Below are 22,294 nucleotides of genomic sequence, written 5' to 3' on the forward strand. Positions count from 1 at the left end.
TCTTTTAGTTGTATTTTTGAAGTGGTTGTTCGAGGCAGCAAACTCCGGCGTTAACCTATGCCGCCATCTTGGTTTTTCCGAGTTATAACACTTTTATCTAGTTGCCTACTTGAAATTTCTATTTAATTGTTGGTTTCTTAAACCTAATGAAACATCTAGTTGCCTACTTGAAACTTCTATTTAATTGTTGGTTTCTTAAACCTAATGAAACAAAAATCTTGACACTCTCCCCACACAGTGAGAATGGCCTATCTCACTCCATTCCCAGTAAAACAGCATGGCTACCCACTTCATCCATCAGCCCCAAAGCTAAAGTGCATCCATGATGCCTCTCATACGATGACTCTGTCAGCTCTACTTCCAAAAATGCATGTTCATCCACTTCATTTCCACCTACTGAGCTAACATCACCTCTCATATGTAGACCACTGCAAAGTTTTCTAATTACTCTTCTTGCTTCCTTTTTTTTCCAACCTGCGTTTTACCAAGCAGCCAGAGCAGCATGAATGAATCATTCTTCAAATAGATTATTTTCCCAGCACTTAAATATATACATATTTTTAAATGCACTTTGGCCATATCAGCTATGTAATCAATCAAGTTCAGTTACAAAGTCATCCCAACATTTGCTAAGTCTTTTTATTATTTGCTTTAAAACTAAATTCCAGAATGGTACACATCCAACTCTTAAAGGAGTTCTTCTCATAATTCACATTGTCTGAGAAAATCTCCCCTCTGATCTGATATTTTTATTATGTAGATAAGATTAAAAGGAAAGTTTAAATAAGATTTTAAATTTAAGGTATCATTAGATTCTTTTCTGATTTCAGTTGCTCTAATAGAAGTAATACCCAATTTAAAGATAAGAGTTTTCCTGAACTTCAGGTCCCAAAGGAGTAAGTGTTATCAAATGAGCCCTCCCATCCTCAAAAACTATAAAATAAAACAAAATGTACAAAGCAATTGTTTTTCAGACATTGGGCAACAGACAGCATAAGCCTGTTTCTACACTGAGTGGCCAGATTATTATGAACACCCCATCAGTACTTCATTGACACTTCCAAAAATACTGAATATTGAAAACTTCCTAAGCAAATACTCTCAAGGTTTTATTATTATTATTATTATTATTATTATTTGCATAACTAATTCACTTCATTGTACTGATGGGGTGATCATAATAATCTGGCCGGTCATAATAATCTGGCCACTCAGTGTATATACTAACAGATAATTGGTAAATAAAAAATTTAAATGTACAATTCAATACCATTAAAACTATTAGATATTTAGAATTAAATTTAACAAAATAAGTGCAATAACTGTATTGAAAACTATCAAACATTGCTAAGAGAAGTTAAAGACAAATAAATGGATGGGTAAAACATTAATTTTCTCAAAACTGATCTATAGATTCAACATAATCCTAATCTACAATCTATTGTCTTTTTCTGGATGAAAACTAATAAATTGATCAAAATTTACATAGAACTGCAAAGGATCTAAAATAGCTAAAAGAACCTTGAAAACATGGACAAAGTTGGAGAATTTACACTACCTGATTCTAGTCTTATTGTAAAGCTAGAGTAACCAAGACATGTGGTGGCTTAGGGATAGACAAATAGATCAATGAAACAAAATTGGCTCACATATAAGCAATCAAATTGATTTTCAACTAATGCCCTAAGTTAGCGGTTGGCAAACTGCGGCTCGCGAGCCACATGCGGCTCTTTGGCTCCTTGAGTGTGGCCACAAAGTTTCAATCGCACAGTACTGCGCGCCCGCACGTGGTATTTTGTGGAAGAGCCTCACTCAAGGGGCCGCAGTTTGCCGACCACTGGCCTAAGGCATTTCAGTGAATGAGACTGAAATAACCAGATAAACACATTGGAAAAACTTCTAAATATCTACCTCTACCTCATACATACAGAAAATTTAATTCTAGATGAATCATATACCTAGATATAAGAACAAAATATATAAAGCTGCTAGAAAAAGATATGAAAATATATCTGTAACTGCGGTATAGGCAAATATTCCTTAAGACGCAAAAAGCCTTAACTAGAAATTTAAAAAATGATAGTGTTCTTCATCAAAATTTAAAATTTATGCTTATCATAAAAAAGGGATAAAATAAGGTGATGGGATTAAGTACATATTGTTAGTTGCAAAACAGGCATGGGGATGTAAGATAAAGCATAGGAATACATTTAACAATATTGCAATGACTATGGTACCAGGTGGGCACTTGAATTATCTGAGCAAACTTGGTAACTTATATGAATATCTATCTGCTGTGCTGGACACCTGAAACTAATGCAAAATTGTGTTGAATGGGAAAATAAGTAAATAAATGAATAATCACCTGAAACCTGAAAAAAAAATGAGTACAGTAAACAACAACAACAAAAAACCCCAAGGTTAAGAACATGAAAAAGCAAACCACAGCCAGGAGAAAGTACTCAGACTAATACATACATCCACGATATATAAAGAACCCTAAAAATAAATAATTAAAAAAATCAAACGCCATAATTAAAAATGGGCAAAAATTTATGGCCCTAGCCAGTTTTCTCAGTGGTTAGAGCATCAGCGTGTGGACTGAAGGGTCCAGGTTCTATTCCGGTCAAGAGCACATGCCTAGGTTGCAGGCTCGATCCCCAGTAGGGGGCATGCAGGAGGCAGCCAATCAATTATTCTCTTTCATTGATGTTTCTATCTCTCTCTCCCTCTCTGAAATCAATAAAAATATATTTTAAAAAATTATAAATAACCAACAAGCACAGGAAAATGTGGTTGACATCATTAGGCATCAGAAACATGCTAATTAAAACCGCAATGTGATACCACTTCGAACCTACTAGACAAGCTACAATTAAGACAGAGCAAAACCAACTATTGGCAAATAGTTCAGAACTGGAACTCTCATACATTGCTAATGGGGGTATAAAATGATACAAACTTTCTGGAAATCATTTTGGTAGTTTCTTATAAAATTAAATATGCAAATATACTCTAACCCAGAAATTCCACTCCCAGGTATTTACCCAAGGTAAAATAAAACACACTCCATAGATACACTTGTAAGGAATGTCTATAGCAGCTTTTAACACATTGTCCATAGCAGCTTTTAACACAATAGCAAAAACTGGAAACAATCCAAATGTCTATCAAGAGGAGAATGGCTAAACAAATCATGGTATATTCATATAATGGACCAGTGCTTAAAAATTTTAAATAAGCACTGATAGACACAACGTGCAAAAACACTGAATGAAAAAAGGAAGATTTTAAAAGAGCACATATTGTATAATTACATTTATATGAAGTTCAATAAAAGAGAAGCATTAGTCTATGGTGATAGAAATCAGAACAGTGGTCGCCTATGGAGCATGGGGACTGACTAGAAGGAACACGAGGGAACTTTTTAATTCTATATTTTGATTGGTAAGATGGATACACTAAGTAAATATTTGTCAAAATTCATTGAATTGGCCTAACCGGTTTGGCTCAGTGGATGGAGCATCTGCCTGCGGACTGAGAAGTCCCGGGTTTGATTCCGGTCAAGGGCATGTACCTTGGTTGCAGCTAGTCTATGGTGATAGAAATCAGAATAGTGGTCGCCTATGGAGCATGGGGACTGCTAGAAGGAACACGAGAGAACTTTTTAATTCTATATTTTGATTGATAAGATGGATACACTATGTAAATATTTGTCAAAATTCATTGAATTGTACACTTAAGATGAGAGCATTTCACTGTATGTAAATTTCACCTCAAATTACCCTCAGTTAAAAAAAAAATGTGTATTCCTTACGCTGTTAAATAAATCTCAGGTCACTCCACTGAAATTATTAAATTACCAGGCCCATCTACAAATATTTGCCCAATAATACAATTGGATTAAAGTAACTATTATACTCAACAACAATGGATAGTTCTGCTTATCAATTGTATTTATAAATAGATTGTTCATTTATTTAGTATTGCTTCTAGTAATGGATTTTGACTTCTTAAAAATCTATCTATAGAATTTTTCCTAATTTTATTTTCCTATTCCCTTTATTACATGAGATTTACTATTTATATTTAATTGAATTTAGAGTTCTTTAGAAATGATTAGAAAACTAAATGTTGTTTTAAGATTTAATATAAAGTCACCAAACCTTGTGTATTATAAGTCCCTCATAGAAGAAGTTCCTGCATAGACAGGTAAAAAGCATGGTTACAAAAGATTTACCCAGGACTATGCTGAGTCTTGCTCTTGGGTTTCTGTGCCTTTTGTTAGACTATCTTCAATGAGGTCTTGATTCATCCACATCTAAACCTCTCTTTTTTAATGGAGTTGCAAAGAGATAGTATCCAGGACAAAGGAAGCTTTTTATTAACTTCTGCTTTAAATTGAACATTTTAATTAGGTTTTGGAACAAAAACATTATGGCATAATGAATAAATCTATAAGAGTGTACAGCAGGTCCTCAAATAACATCCTTTCCTTATAATGTTGATGAGGTGCTGTAGGAACTTAAGTCTTTACATCAATTAGCTTGTGATAAAACTGGTTTTTGCTGATAGCCACATTAATGATATTAAGTGAAGACCTACTATAGCACTGCTTAGTGTTCTTGCAAATTTCCTATACAAAAGAAACAGATCACTCCTTCTGAGGTACTACAGATAAAAAAAATACATTCTGGGTAAAAAGCAAGCATCTAAGACTGAGAACCATCCCTTGGAGTCACGCAGGGTTCTGGGGTGTACCCTGCGGAGTCCTCCCCAGCCTCTGTTAACCTGAGCTGGAACCCTTCTGCCTGGCTCCCTCAGAGCTCCCACCTACCTACACAGTCTGTGTCCAAATCCACTCCCCAGCACCCTCCACCGCCCTGAGATTCCTCTAGTAAGCAACACCACACACCTAACTACCTAGGGTCACAAAGGTAGGGGTGCTGGAGAGTCTACATCTGGACAATATACACATTAATAACAAATATATAAACTTCACCAGCTCAAAAGAAAATTAATGTGGGGGTCTGGCAATCTCATCGTAATGGGGTAATTGTGCTCACGCATGGCATTGCCTAGCAACAGAAGAAGCAGGCAAATTCCAACATTGGGGTGTAATGAATCACTCCCTGACTACTGCTCACAAATGGTAATTTGATGGGAAGATATTCACATCTCATTCAACCTGGAACAAGACTTTAGAGAATTCTGCAGACTCCAATTGAGAGAAGCAGCAGGTATTCCACCAACAGACAGGCTCCGGAACAAAGGAGACTGTTCCTGTTTATTCAGTTGAATATATGCTTTTGTTTAAAAACAAAACACAACTTTGATGGCCTTGTCTTTTTATGATACTTTGGGTTGGCTTTGCTCCAACTTCTACAGCTTCAGATATAGTTAGTGAATGTCACAAATATGAGGCGGTCAATATGAAAAATAAACAACAGGATCATCAAGGTTGAACTAAATCACTTCAGAAGGCTTGAAAGAGACAGCCCCCTTTGCCCTAGAAGCCACACGCTACTTCAAGCTCAGCGTTTTTTAATCAAGGTATAGAAAGAGTCCACGTACGAGCGAGATCTGTGTCTGGATCGCCTGTTGTTGGGGTCCGCCTGGTTTTTTTCCTTTTGTCTCCTTAATACAGCTTCCCACTGAGGCGCTGAATCAACCATGTCGTTCTCCTGCCGTATTCTGAAAAGCAAGACCATTCATCTAAAGTTAATGTCCACACATGTGGTGCTTTGTTTTTTTGGTTCATCCTAAACCAGCTTTTAAGTGATATTAAGAAATGATCAAGTTACTTAAAAGTGATTAAGAAAAATGAAGTTATTTAAGAAGCAATTTCATTATCATTAACTCAAAGCTAAGAATGTGTTGAATGGATTAACACATAAGTATATATGTATTTCTGTATAAATATATAATATGTATGTACTTGTATATATGTATATACTTATGAATATAGTATAATATTTATACATACATGTAAGCATGTATTAGTTATATTCAGACTTCTACCTTTGTCTTAAAATTTTCTTAGAAAACGGTGTGTCAAACAAAAACATATTTAAGATTTTTTTAAATTTACTTTGCTACTACAGTTGACATTCAATATTTATTAGTTTCAGGTGAATAGCAGAGTGGTTAGACATTTATATAACTTATGAAGTGATCCCTCCCATAAATCTAGTACCCATTTGACATATAACATATTCAAGTTTTGACTAAAGAGTGGCATCTGCTATAGAGACAATCTTAAATCATGAGAGAAAATCATTTTTTAAAATGTGCTAACCAAAGCAGCAATAAATAATTGTATGTTAAAATGCTCTTTAAAAAATCATACTAATTGTCAAAGTTTTCATGGTCAATAATTTCCAGATATAATTCTGATTGTTTAAGACAGAAAACTAGAAGTGCAACAAAGTTAAATGTGGTGGCATCGTGCATTAGCTGCTGGGCAGGCACAGAGCATTGGGGCTATGGCTGCTCACAGGCCCAAGAGGTGTGAACACTCAAGATGGCCAGGGACCAAGCAGGATATGTAAATGAGGGACCAGGAAATCCAGAGCAAATCAGAAGCAGAGGTAATTGGGGAGCATAGGCACCCGCCAGGTGAGATCACAGGACAATGATACCAGACTTTTTATTTTTAAAAAGATAATCCACAAATCTGAATGTTTAAAGTGAACTCTTCTGATTTTAAGTAATGGCAAGCAATTCTGTGTGTTAAGGTACCACATGGATCTAACAAAACCCACCCATGGACCACACTGAAGAAGTTCTGGATGTTCACTATATCAACTTTTTGGTAACAAGATGAGGTATTGTAGGAGTGAAATTAAGTGAGTGCATAATTAAAGCAAGTGCTTAATTAATGTGTAAATACTGTCTGGGATGCACTGCAACGCTGTGAAGCCCTGAGTATTCCTTGCAAAAATTAAACACCTGTTATTTGAATATTTAACTTTTAATTTATGTAAATCCTCAGGAAACTGTTCCGGTGTGTTCATTTCACACACTGAGACTCCCAGGGTGTGGGAGAGAAGCACTAAATTGCAAGGAAATCAACCCAATACTGGGACTGGATGAGCATAAATGCTTCAAAACCAAAATGAAGTGAACAGGTAAGTTTGGAGTCATTTCTCTCGCTAAACAGATGTCTTCTGGTTGCCCTGTGACAGCACTTAATATAGGCTGTTGTGTGGATACTTGGATTTGCTTATAAATGCATATCAGTAGATGGATAGTAAATATTCATTTCACATATAACTTAGAGACAATGTAAGGCAAATTCAAGTAAAAAAACAACAACAACAACAGAGTACCTTCTGAGGTAGAAACTGTTTAAATCTCTCTAGATTAAGGAGGAATTGTGTTAAGTGAAAAATTATCTGTAACACACTTCAAACCCTTGAACTGTATATATTTCCTTGCTAAAACTTTCCATTCTAACAGGCTATTTGAAAATTAACAGGATACAGTCATGGTATGTTTCACAGATTCCTTCTCTCATGGCATGAACAGAGGAAATTAAAATCCAACATATACTGCTATGGATCTCAACATTACAAGTATTTGAAGAAAAATAAGAGTAGGTAAACTGCTTGAGGACATAATTATTAACCATTGTTTGAAACACTCCAATTTGAAAATGCTATGTGCTTATATATGTGTGTGCTTATATATACTCATACATACATGTATTTTTCACAGCCAGAACCTACATCTCAAACCATCTTATGGATTCTGTGACAGTCTGATGGGGGAGCAGAGCTGGACTGAGGGATTCAAAGTTAGATCAAGACAGTCAGTGGGGAAGTAGCGGCTGGCAAGGAGGTATCTCCTTCCCCCCAGGCACCCACACCTCACAGTGCCCAGGGAAAGATGTGAAACCCAGGTCTCCTAACTCCTAATCCTCCAGAGCTTCCATGCTGAACAATATGGCTGCATAGTCATGGGCAGGACTACATTTCACAATGTGCGTGTTTGTTTTATCAGGAAATCACCATTTTTATTTCTGAGAGGTCAAGCCTTATGAGCAAGGCTGAGGCCAGACTTTGGCAAACAGATTTTTCCCAGAGGATAGACATTTAAAAGGAAGCACAACGAGTGTATGTGCATTCTTTTATCTATCTATCTATCTATCTATCTATCTATCTATCTATCTATCTATCTGCCTATCTATCTATCTATTTATTTTATTGTGCATTCTTTATTGTAGAATTTAACTGGCTACCTTCGTACTAAGCCAGTGATGGCGAACCTTTTGAGCTCGGTGTGTCAGCATTTTGAAAAACCCTAACTTAACTCTGGTGCTGTGTCACATATAGAAATTTTTTGACCTTTGCAACCATAGTAAAACAAAGACTTATATTTTTGATATTTATTTTATATATTTAAATGCCATTTAACAAAGAAAAATCAACCAAAAAAATGAATTCGAGTGTCACCTCTGACACGCGTGTCATAGGTTCGCCATCACTGTACTAAGCTCTTACCTTGATGAAGGAAATGAAAGCTCCTGAAACATGAGCCCAGAGTCCCTGTACCTTGCTACTGATAAGAACTACATCAGAAGAAATTTCAGACTATGGCATGTTCCTGTAACTCTTCTAAAAGTCTAAAGCAAGGGCAGTGAAACCCTGGCAATGAATATCCTTGTGACCCACATGTTTAAAAGACAGATGCCCTCTACTGGCGACACTGCTTCATAAATATTCGAACGCGGTGCATTAAAAATGTAAGGCTCATTGAAGAGTCACAACAGAAGCACATTTTCCTGAGTAACGGTGGCGTGGCTGTCTTAGTCTGTAATGAAGTTTGAAATTACACCCTTACAAAAGGCTTCCAGTTAATGGTGCCTCATTACAAGAATGAAAGTGTCATTTCGCCCATCAATGAACTGTTCCAGAAAATACAGGTGCTGCATGGAAAGGAAAATCTTAGGACTAGAAGCAAGAATATTATACCATCCAGTCCTTAAGAGGCAGAAGTTAACTATTTTGTTTATGCATTAGTGAATAAATAAATCTTTACATGTAAAGGCAGCTCCTATAATGCACCTTGTCTCATCCATCCTTAGGTGTGGGATACACAAGTGTTGGCTTTGCTCCTTTTCTGTGTGTGTGTGTGTGTGTGTGTGTGTGTGTGTGTGTGTGTGAGAGAGAGAGAGAGAGAGAGAGAGAGAGAGAGAGAGAGAGAGAAACATTGATGTGAGAGCAAAACATGGATGGGCTGCCTCCAGCATACCTCCCACCAGGGATTGAACCCACAACCTGGGCATGAGCCCTGACTAGCAATCAAACCAGCAACCTTTTGGTGCCCGGAACGACACCCAACCAACTGAGCCACACTGGTCAGGGCCTTCCTGCTATTTTAATTATGATGTGGGGATTTACATTAAGAAGAACAGTACCTTTTAAAAAGTCAAAATGTGCTCTTACATGACAGTCATGAAAGTATCAAGGGGAAGGGGTCAACGGGAGAAAAAAAGGGGGGATACCTGTAATACTTTCAACCAAAATAAAAAATTTTAAATGTCAAGGGGGAAAAAGAGTCCACTGTAATTTTCACTGGGGAAATATTAATTTTCAAATGTTACATTTAAAGTGAACCTGAAAAATGCTGTTTCCTTCCTGTATCCTTAGATGCAATAACTCTAAATTTATCATATTATACCTATTTTCTTATCTAAAACTATGCAGAGTTAACAGTTGGGGTAGGGAGCATTATGACAAGGCTTTTTTTTTTTAATGTGCAAGGAAAGAGGTTGCTTCAAAATAGAACAAATTTCAATGACATTTCAGGATAGAAGAATTCTAATATATTTCCCCCACGTCTCACCAAATTTCAACACCTTACTTTTCCGGAGATGCATGCAATTTAGATTATAAGTGTATGTGACACTTAATTAAAGTCTGCAAAAGGTTTGAAGATGAAACGCCATATAATTGTTTGATAACAAAAATGAAGATAATGACTATTCCTAGTCTCTTCTTTCCTATCTGCCCAATTATAGTTCGGCCTCTTCTGCAGAATTCTTCACATTAAATGAATTCTTATACAAACTCTCATGGGCTTTGCTCTCTACCTTTACCCAGGCGGATTTGTTCCTAATAGGACCATCCTTTACACCAGTTCTAATTCACTACTCATTCACTGAAATAAAGACCATATTTAATGCTGAACCTGAGAAATCTCACAAAGCAAATGTATAATGAAGCTCCAAGAATGTATGAGCAATACACGGCGCTCTGCCTGGTCCCCACTCTGCCATTATCTGGGCAAATTGCTTATCTTCTTTGGTCAGGTGTCAGTTTTTCATCTACCTAATTATTGCGAAGATCCTGTCTAGCTTTAAACTCTATTTTTCTCTATTTGTGTTTTATTTCAAACCAGTCAGACACATTGAGACAAACCTCTACTCTTCATCTATGGCACGGCTTTCCAGACAATTGCTTCATATGACCACTCCATCGCTGATATTAAGTCTGCGGGTCCCAACTGACTGTAGCCTTGTGTTTCTCATCAACTGCACTCATTTTCGGATCACCTGCTATAAACCAACCTTCTTTTTCTTTTATTTTCAGTTTTTCTTCCCTAGGGAAATTTATGTTGGTTCCAGGCATCTGTCGACCTACTCCCTTAAGACCACCAAGCAAAAAATTCATTTGCTTTTCCCAACTTTCCCCCATCATCAATAAATTATTCTTATTTGCTCTTAAAGATGCTTCTGTCTCTTCCACTTATTCCTTATGCTCTCCCTGCAAAATAGGCTACCTTTTGGTGCAATTTCTCTTTCAAGCTCTCCTTCTGTTTTCCTAATTTTTCAACCTGCTTTGCCCTCGTTCAGTAATCAGACGTCATCCTTCAGCGGCTGCAGCTTTGCACCTCCACAGTCATCTCTGTCAACTTTGATTATGCTCTGGAAGCCCTAATTCATCCATATCAAATGTCTACATTTTGAAATGACTTATTAGAGTGGAAATCAGAAACCCTCCCAATCTGTAGCATGGCGAACACTGCTTCCATTGGCTTCGTATGATCGGTTCTCTCCGGGCCCATAATTTCTACCTGGTCTGCAGCCTCTACCTAAATCAGGAACAGGGCAGGAGGGAAGGCAAGCAAGGAAACAGTTGCCTCCTTTCAGGCTATCTGAAAGAAATGCCCCACTGGTTTAAGCTTGCTATCATCCAAACACATTTTTGTTTTGGTTTGTGTTTTCCCTTCGGGCACAGGGACAATCAAGTTCTTTTTTTAACCCCCCTGCAAAATCCTGCCAACATCAGGCCCTACTCAGATGCATCGTCCCTGTCAGTTGCAGTGCCACAGAAGACAGTTTCTTCTTCTTTTTTTTTTTTCTTTTTGGGAAAATAATACAAAAGACCTTGTGGAACATATTTAAAATATTTAAAACCATCTTAATCCATTATTCAGATACAGATTCTAAAAGAGATCTAAAGGGCAGGAAGAAACTAACAATATTTATGGCAGGAAAATTTCATGTTAGAAACATGGACGTCCTTTTTGTTAAAGGGAGCTGGGCCCTGGCTTACAGATACAACAGGGACTTCAGATAGCAGGGAGCAGTGCTGACTGCTCTCACTCATCTACAGTACCTGCCTGTGCAGGGCACTTCCTACTTCTCAAAGCACATCTATTATCTCCTGGATGTTTACAAAGCTCTTGTGAGGTAGACAGGACAGGTATCATTCCACTTTGCATATGGGAAAACTGAGATTCAGAGGGTAAGGTAACCAGCTCCTAGCCACAGAGTTCTCCAAAGCTGGGTCAAATTTATAGCACAGGCTCCCTGATTCTTTGTTCTGTGCTCTACTGCACCCGTGTGTACACACATGCACCCACACACAGCCTCACATACATAACTAACGAGTTTGTGATGCAAACATCCCAGGATAAAATCAGGGGAAGGTCCAAATGGTCTCCTGTTGCCAATTTACGCTAGTCCTGCTCTTACTCCAGGCTTCTCATTTCTTTTATTCTTCTATTTTAAAATCCTCACATGAGGATATGTTTTCAATTGATTTTTTTTTTTAGAGAGAAACATCGATGTGAGAGAGGAACATCAATGGGTTGCCTCCTGTATGCACCCCAACCAGGGATTGAACCCATAACCTAGGTATGTGCCCTGACTGGGAATGGAACCCGCCACCATTTTTGGTGTATGGATGATGCTCTAACCAACTGAACCACCCGGCCAGGGCATCTTTTACTCTTGTAATCTTCACCAAGCTCCAGAGTTACTTCCACTTGTATGCTTATGCAAAAAACACCAGACTGCTTCTCAAGTCGCTGCCCCTCCACCCCCTCCAAATCTCCCACTTCAAAATCCTAAAAGCCTAGCCACACATCAAAGCTAATGACTGGGTAATCCACAGATTCTCCCTGGTGAATGCTCAAAGGATGCTGATTCTCATCAATAGCACAGAGCATGTTTTGCAGACTGGTTTCTTTGAATGTGCAGGATATTTTATTAAACTTAAGGTGTTTTCAGGGAAAGCTGGTTTGTGAAAGGTTTCCCTCTGGTAAATCTACTTCCTGGGTTCTCCTTCAATATACACCCTGGGCAAGTCCAGAGCACAGCCCATGCACTCCAACCTCTAGCGACCGGATCTCAGGGATAAGATTCAAAGTTCTAACGAGTGCACATGAATACAACAGGGCTGAATTTTGAGACCTTGCTGCAGGAAGCAGAGCATCAGCATGTTCGAGGCAGTTTGCCCCATTCTAGGGTCACCAGAGTCCTTTGATAAAAGCACAGAGGACTCTGTGGAGAGCCTGGCTGGGTCACACTGCTTCTGGGATAAGGAAGGGCAGATGGAGTAGAAGAGATATATCCTCTCCCCCAAAACAGAGTCTTCTGCACAAATAGGAAGTCAGGAGAGGACCCTCCATCACAGACAGAAGACCCATTAGGACCGTCAGCAGGGCTGCAGTTTAAATATTCAGACCTACGCATCCTGATGTGGAAGGAGTGGGTTCTGGCAAAATGTAAAAGGCAAATAATGGGACCGAGGGTTAGTGGAGGCACAGCATTATGTGTAAGTGGCCCCCGGAGGCAGCCGTGCTTGCAGCTTCTCCTGCACACCCGCCGCCACCTGCTGCACGAGAATCTGCAGGAGTGGGGTTTGCAACTGAAAGACGTATTTCTTCCTCTGCCCACTGTTTTGCTGTGCCCCTGAGATCTAGACTCTAGACCTCATCTTTGACAGACACAAGCAACTTATGAAACCCCGGGGCAATATTTCTACAGGTAAAATGAGTCTGAAAGCCTCTGTGTCAGTGTGTTTTGAAAGTGATTTCTCATTAACAGCCTTCCAAAGCACATTAGCACTTACACACTCAGAACCACCACCATTCTAAAATACACACTTACACAATACAAAGAATCCCAACCTAAAAAGCTGTGCCTGGGGTGGGGTGGGAGAGAAAGTCTTGAGGGAGAAAACACCTACTAGGAATACTGGAGCCTGTGCGCAAGTAGAACAATAATGAGCTATTTAAGGACTTGCTGGCAACCCTTTAATAGTGTTTCATTTTGAACAGCAAATGTCAACATGAGTGCTTTGGGCCCCAAAAGACTGTTTTTAAACAGGCCACCTTCTGAGAAGTTGAGACGATAGCGTCTACAAGCACAATTTAAAATATACCAAGCAAAAGAGAAATAAATTTGTTAAGATACTGGCTCGATCAGTAAGTACAGCCGTGTGTGTGGTGGGGGAGAAGGTGGGATATTTTGCTTTGTTTTGTGTTGTCTGTGAAGACTGTGAATTTTAGAGCAGGAAGAGGGGACCTCAGGGAGAGCTGCCCTCCACACTTGGGCTTTTACAGAAGAAGAAACGGGATCACTTCCTTGAGAAGAGTGTTATAACACACTGAGATCTCACCTCTATGCAGTGTGATTCCAGCCCCAAGAAGGCTCCACAGAGAAAGCTCCCCTAAGAAAATGGTCTGCACTCACAATGCTGTCTGGGCTATTATTGCACAGGCTTTGTAGTCAGAGAGGGAGGCTGATTCAGTGTGTGCCAAGCACAAGGGCTCTGAGTACTAAAGAAGGACCTTGGAGATTATCTCTTCCAACTTCCTCATTTTACAGAAGATAAAAAAATGACCCAGAAAAGCAAAAACAACCAGGCCAGAGTTCCACCTCAGGTGAGAATGGGTTTCTAACAGTAGCACTACTGACATGTTTTGGGGGCCAGATATTTCTTTGTTGTGGGGGGCAGTCTGTACATTGTAGGATATTTAGCAGTATCCTGGTCTACAGCAATCCCCTCGCCCAATTATGACAATCAAAAGTGTCTCAAAACATGGCCAAATATCCTCAGGGAGCGGAGGGGAGGGCAAAATTGTCCCCAGTTGAGAACCACTGGGTTAGCAACTGGCACAGGAGCAACCAAATCCTTCTCACTCCCAACCTAGCACTATGAAAACACCTGTTTTCAAATAATTATTTTGCTACAAGTGAGAACTGATTAATGCATTAAGCCATCACTAATGCTGATTACATGTCAAATGATGTTATTAAAAAGCTCTTAAAAAATGAGTCCTAAAGATATGAATAAACTGCATTTCCCCATCTAATTGTATGTGCCTACATAAATATAAACACATATTTGCATATACATCTACATGAGGCTGAAACTACAGAATCTATACAACAATGAGTCCCTCATTTTTGGTTGGGCAAAATATAGTAACATCACGTTAAAAGATACTTCAGGGACACCAGCTGGTATGGCTCAGTGGTTGAGCATCGACCCATGAACCAAAAGGTTACCGCCTCAATTCCAGGTCAGGTCATATGCCCGGATTGCAGGCTCAATTCCCAGTGTGGAGTGATCAATTATTCTGTCTCATTGATGTTTCCATCTCTCTCTCCCTCTCCCTTCCTCTCTAAAATCAATTTTTTAAAAAATATATTAAAAAATACTTCAGGGAGAAACCCCTCTACTCACAGTAAAATTTCTTACTACCCTTAGACAAATTCACTACATGTTGTACCTAAATATAGATCAACTTTGTTTTTAATTAACAAGATGGAACCTCATTGTCAAACTGTTTAATTATCTTATTATAAAGATAAGAAACGCAGTTCAAAGAGCTGAGGTTTCCTAAAAGACGGCTTCAAAATAGTGCCAGATTGCTTCTTAAACACAGGTGAGACAATCCGGCTTAAAGTACACCGGACGCCCAGCTTTCACCACCGACAACAGCCTCTGCTTTTGCAGGTCCAGCTAGCTGTAACATTCCAGTATTACCTGTTTCTCTTTTTCCGGTGTTCTCGATTGGAATTTTCTGATTCACTACCACTGCTTGTGTTACAGCGCGAGCGGGACCTGAAGACAAAATAAGAGCAAGTGAAAAACTCACATTTAAGAAAAATGGAAAATTTTAGAAAGGTTCATGTTGGTTCTTTGGAATTAATTCCGTAATAAAATTACTAACCCAAACGTAAGTAGCATCCCTCCCCTGGTCAGTGTTTCTCAATCCAGTCAGACATCTGAATGAGTCTAAAGAAGTGTGATTAGATTAAGGCGAATGCCACTATGCTCCCAGAAGGACTAAAAATCCAAGCACTTCCAACAGAAATCTGACATAAAGCTATAAGCCCCTGTGCTAAACCAAACCTCCACCCTTCATTGAGAGAGGCAGAGTTTATTTCCTCTCCCCTTGAATTAGTGCTCGTCTTGGGGCTGATTTTACCAACAGAATGAGGTGGAAGGGATACTCTCACAGTTCCAGGACTAGCCCTTAACAGGGCTGGTAGCTCCTGATTCCTCCCAGCCACCAGAGACCCCGGAGAGGGGCCCCAGGCCTCCAGCCACTCTGCCAGGCATCAGACAGAAATAAACCAACCTCAGCCACCATCCAACTGAAGCTTTGTCTGAAACTAGCAAAGCTAACTAGAAAAACTTCCTGTTCAATCAACAGAATTATAAAAGAGGTATAGTTGATTACTGTTGCTTTAAATACACCAAGTTTTGGAATGGTTTTAATGTAGCAGCAGATAACTGAGACAGCTCCTCTGGGAGCAGAAACAAGAGAAATTGCTAAGGGTGCTACAGAATGGAAGACTGAGAACCAGCTGACACCCATTTCAGGTTAAAGAACACATTTACAGTACTCTTAAAGCAGTCACTAATAAAACAAACAAGAAAGTCCCTCCTCTGGCCTCAGTTCTGAGCTCTGCTAATCTGCTGATCCTGCCTCCCTCTCCCAGGCCCCCCTTCCCATTTCGTTTTTTTGTTTGTTTGTGTTGTTTACCTCCTCCTTTGCTTTAGATCTGAGTCTTCACCACTGTTATGGGCTTTCCTATGGAAAACAAATAAGTGAAGACATTAAAGAAAATAGAAAGTTATCAATTGGCTAAGGAAAGCACACCAAAATGAATTTCACTTCATGTATATGCTACATAGTCATTCATTATCAAACATTGAAATCGTGCACATATGTCCATCCCTACAACAGGTCCCAGAAAGAGACCACCAATTGGCTTCAAGAAACCAGCAACCTAGTGGGGGCTGTAAATAGTCTACAAATAAAAATGCACAACATGTCTGTTAAATTCCATTCATCCAGTGATGCAGTTATCTGAAGTTTCAAGGTCTGCAATCCACCAAGCCAAATTCTGCCATCATCTGACATCAGCTCTCTCCTGGATGCCCTTCCCAACACCTTGGCTTCCAAGTCCCCTTGACCTTTTCTCTAATAATCTCTTCACAATAACGCAGCACCCACATCCTGGTCACACTTGGACTTTATCCTCTGTAACCACCTCTAATAACTGCTCTCAGACCACAATCCCTTCCACCCCCTTTACCACTTCTATTTACTTTCAAACAGCTTTGATGGGGTATCCTGGTTAAAATGTGAGGATTCTGGAGCCAGGCAACCTGAATATGAATCCCATCTCCTTCATTGATGAGTTGTGATTTAAATTATTTCTCTACTCAGTGCCTCCATTTTAACAGAACCTCCCACAAAAGGTTGTTATTAGGACAAAATGAATTAATACATTTAAAGTGTATAGAGTAGGATCTAGCCCATTGTGTGCACTCAATGAATGTTAACTGTTATTACTGCTCATTCAACTACTTCCATTCTACCTTTCTTTGACCTCAATAGGATTATGTGCCTATTGACTGTGTGATTATCCATCAGCTCTTTCCCTCCTTCATTCCCTCTCGGACTCAGCTTAGATTTCTATCATCTCAATAACATGCATGCCAATACTCAAAACTTCCTCCAACTTTTTGTTTTCTGTTCAGTCTTTTTGGCAAGACCTCAACCAACTATCCAGGTTCTCTGGGCTACACCTCAACAGCTGGCTGAACAGTGCTGGATGGAGTTACACAAAAGAGCATATTAGTTACACTACAAATCCATGTTCATACTAGTGGATCCTCAAGTGGATCCACAACATGGCCCAGCAATGGTACCACCATTCTCTGATCTAAGTGCTCTCTGTTTCTGCAAAGCAGTCAAGAGCTATATATGCCCTGATCACAGTGCAAAAAACCCTAAATTGAAAATAATCTTCCTTCAGCATTTTGAAGGTGATGCTTCATTATCTTTTTTCTGATATTGCTGTTAAGCAGCCCAAGACCAGAATTCTTATTTGTCACCATTTATGCATGGACTTTTCTTTTCTCTTCCATATTCCTTCCCTACTCCAAGTGTTAAAAATTCTCTCTAAATCTATAATGTTTTAAAATTTTATGATAATGAATCTTGGTATGGATCTAATTTTTCAATCTATTATATCAAATGTTCAGCAGGTTCTCCATAAAGTACAATAATTCAGTTCTGAAATACTTTCTTGTACAACTTCTTTAATACTTTACTCTTCTGCATTTTCTTGAGGTTTTTCCCTAGAAATTTCACTAGTCGAATATTTCATATCCAGGTTGGATAGTTTTTTTTATCTTTATTTACATATCTATGCTTTGTTTTTGCTCTACTCTGGGGAGGATTTCCTTAACTTTATCTTCTAAACCTTCTATTGATTATTTTAAAAATTCTGTCACATTAAAGTCTAAGAACTTTTATTCACTCTTTCCTTTTGATATCAAAGTTTTCATTTTCCAAAGATAATAATTACACTTTCATAAAAAGCTTTCTGTTTCTTATATTGACTCTATTTCCTATGAGTGCCCCTGCCTGCCCCCCCCCCCCCCCCCCCACAACTCCTAGTTGTTTCAGTCTCTGTCTTTCCAAACAGAAATTATCCTCAAATGCTGGGTGATAATGACTCTCTCAAGCATTGTGCACTAAACCTCTGGGTGGAGAGCATGCTAACTGATGGCTTCACTGTCATGTGGAACAAAGTGATGTGGATAGTCTCAACCATTTCCTTGGAAAATCCTTGGAAAGTTTCTATCTGCAGATCTTTTCTCTTGTATCTATCCTTTCTTACACTGAGATTCTGTAATCTCATGTCTGGAAGATACAAGCCTGGCTTCTAGCATTCTGGGAATGAAGAGAGAAGGGAGCCATTTAGTAAGCAGATTTTCACTCTCTTGATTTTTACTGTGGCCACAAATTCTATGTCTCTTTTACCAAGTTAATAATCCTCTTCAACTACACCAAATAAATGTTGGAGTTTCTCACAGGTCTGTCATAGGCTTGGTCTTTGCATTCTATCTATACTATGTATCTAGACAGCCTCCTCCATATTTCATATTTCAATTAACATTTTTAAGAAATTTATATTTTAGTCAAGACAACTAACCCAACTCCTGACTTATATCCAACAATCCATGTGAAACCTGCACTTGGACTTCTCAAAGGAACCACAAATTCCACATACCCAAACCCAAAAAGTTGTCCCTTTCAGCATGTAATGTCCTGCTGGTTCTTATTTCAGTGCATCACACTTCAATCCATGAAAGTGCACAAGCCTGGTTTTCATTCTTGACATCTTTTGCTCCTTCACCCTCATGCTGATCCTGCCAGCACTATTGATTCTACCTCTGGATGGGTTTTGAAACCACCTTTCTTGTCTCCACATCACCAGGTTGGCTCATGCTCCCATTCTCTTTGGCCAGGACTCATATGATAGCCTGCTGCCTGGCCTCTCTGTTTCCACAACTATTCCCTTCCACCTCCTTTCCACAGAACAGTAAGGGCCACCTTTACACAATACAAATATGATCTTGTTATCATCCTTTCTGAAAACTACTGATCTAATGACCAAAATCCTCAACAAAGCTCAGGTGTCCGATGAGGTCTGGCCCCACCTTTCTCTCCAGGCTCATTTCTAGCACTTTTCTGCTCACCCTCAATGCTTGAGCAACACTGGCCTTTATCCTTTTCATGAATGCTCCCCTCTCCCTTCTATCCCAAGGCCACAGTCCCTCTTCCTCTCTTTACTTGCTTTTGTCTGATCCCAGCTCCAGCATCCGGCCTCAGGAACCCTTCCAACCTCCTTAACTCAACAACACAGCAAAACCGCTCCTAATAGTGCTGGTTACACATGTGTTTGGATGGCAAACGTTTATCAAGCAGTTATTCTTAGAACAGGTATACTTTTCTATATGCATTTTTCAATTAAAAAGTTTTTAAATTTCCCTAAGCATAACTGCCCCCTGAAGAACATATAACAGTCATAACTGCACATGTATTTGTAATTTGTATGTTTCTTCCCTAACAAACGATAAACTCCCAAAGGTCAGAGACTTTCTCTGATGCTGTTTAATACAGTGCCTGGCATACAGTGGGTACTCTAAACATTTTTGAGTATAAAGATGAATGGGGGTAAAAATAAATTGTTCTGTCAGAAAGCATGCTGGGTTTCTTTTTTAAAATAGGAATGTTTAAACACGCAGGCATCAGGGTCTCCATGAACCTTGACAATTATAAAGAAGTTTATATGTGTATTCAATAATACAGTCTTTCCCCCTAGGGCTGTGGTCGGCAAACTGCGGCTCGCGAGCCACATGCGGCTCTTTGGCCCCTTGAGTGTGGCTCTTTCTAAGCCTTAGGAGTACCCTAATTAAGTTAATAACAATGTACCTACCTATATAGTTTAAGTTTAAAAAATTTGGCCCTCAAAAGAAATTTCAATCGTTGTACTGTTGATATTTGGCTCTGTTGACTAATGAGTTTGCCGACCACTGCCTAGGGAATGAATCCAACATTTCATCAGATTCTCAGTTTTATCACCGAAAAAGATTGAGACCAATGTTCTAGACTCTGCCAGAATTTGGCAGCTGTACTCATCTAATGACAGATGACTGGCAAAATAGAAATTGTGATATCTTCTGCAAAACATGTTATCCTGGTATCCATTACAAAAGAGAATTTCCTATTATTAAATTTAAGTCCTTGAGATTCTTCCATGCTGATGACAAATCTCAGTTTTAAATGTCAGAGTTAATCCATGTCTGTAGGGATTTGTGCCCAGGGGCAAGGTAAACATATGTGAAGATAAAACAAGACTAACAAGGACAGGGACATTTAAAGGGCATTTATAGCGAAAAAAACAATAAAGAATGAACTTTGTCTCAGTCATGCCGACACGAAGCAATGGCTGGTCTCCTCCAAACACACATGCTGAATAAGAGATCTTTTAGGTGACACAGAACCAGACAGAAGGCTTTATGGTGCTCAGACCAAATCCCAATGGTCTTTTCCCCGAATGGTGCCTATGAAAGGGTCCTGTAACCACGCACCACAATTGCTTCTCTGTGTTTCACAGGAAGCCAACAGAAAATGGATTTCAGTGCAGAGTCATTAGTCTGGATTTGAGAATGTATATGCTCCAAACTATTTCAAGCATTTAGTTTGAAAAGAAATGTAAAGTTTGTTGCATTTTAGCAAAACTTGGTAAGTTCATTTTTTAATCTATTAAAATCAAAATGGCCATTTGCTCAACATGTGCAATTCTTTTATGTTGGAAATGACAAAGTACACTAATAATTAAGAATGAAAAACTGTAAAAACTTACCTAACAATCATCAGACGATGCCAAATTCTTAATATATTTAGTGAAACCCACTACCCACATCCCTCAGCACACATATATACATAAAGGCATTTTAAAAGTATTTCCCAGGGGTGTTGCCACGGTTTTGAGTTGTCTGAATTGAACCAATCCTTGGTAGGGAAGGAGGGCAGAAAACCTTCCCTCCTGCCTTACTGAAATGATGGTCCATTACCCTGGCCTTTTCCAGATGTACAGCCCTGGATCCAAATCCCATATGTGTTACAAAGGACAGTTCCTGCCATCTCCCCGAGCCAGTTTTCTTCTCTGTAGAAGTGAGATGATAATGCTGGGCCAGGTCCTGTCCACTGGTACTCAGCCCCATCCCAACCCATCTGTAATCTTCCCTGTAGTGCCAGCACTAGACGGCTGGCAATTGCATTTTCCTGGACTCCTTTGCCAGCTGGGTTCCACTTAGAGACACTCAGGTGAGATTTGAAGGCAGGGGAAAAGGGGAGGCAATTGTGCTTCTGGCAGTACCTGTGGCACCCACTCATGCGCTCCTGAGAAGTGGGGTTCCACAGCGTCAGCTACAGTGGTGGCACCTCCGACAGTGGCAGCCAGCAATGCCAGCAGCCAGCACAGGCTCCTGGGAGCCAGCTCCAAGGCAGAAGCAGCTCTGCATCTCTGGTAACACTCCCTTGTCTCCTTTTATTCCTCCAGCCCAGGGGCAGGGCAGCATCCAGACCTCAGGGCTGTACCATGTCTCTGCCTTTCGTTCCTTTCATCCTACTCATATTTGTGCACCAAAATTCCCTGCGTTAATCCCTCTCTGCTAAAAATGCCTCGTGACTGAATGATACAAATGCCCATTTCTGTATGGTTATTATAAGGATAAAATGAGCTAATATACAGCAAGTAAACTGCTCAGGACTTCAATGGTCCTCAGGACATGATGAATGCCAACTATTATTCCATTATTCACTGTTGGTCATGATTTCTCTCCCCCTCTCCAGCCCTACGAGGTGAGGGTGATATGGACCTTTCTCTGCTTAACCATCAAAGGATTTCAGTGAAGTTGGACCTGGTTGGAGAAAGCTGGGGAATACAGTTCTGGAAAACCAGCATAAGTAGAAGCAATGAGACAGGGATGGACCAACAGGTAAGTATAAACAGGGCCGAAAAGACAGAAGGGCTTCTGCTTGCCAGACCCACCATGATATAAAAGGAATGTTGATGGTTATCTGAGAGCGTGACCTGAACGTCTCACAATTATAAAAGTCACTCATAAAATACCACTTACGTAGGTACCCAGGGCAAAACACAGCCCCATCATGTAGG

General features: G+C 39.5%; 1 protein-coding gene across 1 annotated transcript in view; it reads right to left on the bottom strand.

Annotated features, from left to right (window-relative positions):
• EPB41L4A (erythrocyte membrane protein band 4.1 like 4A) overlaps positions 1–22,294 on the bottom strand; it is a 241,435-nt gene that overhangs the window by 13,692 nt on the left and 205,449 nt on the right. The window contains exons 16-18 of the mRNA XM_005866454.2: positions 16,294–16,341; positions 15,288–15,365; positions 5,575–5,694 (exon numbers count right to left, since the gene is read on the bottom strand). Coding sequence (XP_005866516.1) covers positions 5,575–5,694; positions 15,288–15,365; positions 16,294–16,341 — 246 coding nt within the window. The remainder of the gene's footprint in view (positions 1–5,574; positions 5,695–15,287; positions 15,366–16,293; positions 16,342–22,294) is intronic.

Source organism: Myotis brandtii, unplaced genomic scaffold (assembly GCF_000412655.1).
Source record: "Myotis brandtii unplaced genomic scaffold, ASM41265v1 scaffold230, whole genome shotgun sequence".
Classification (NCBI taxonomy): Eukaryota; Metazoa; Chordata; class Mammalia; order Chiroptera; family Vespertilionidae; genus Myotis; species Myotis brandtii.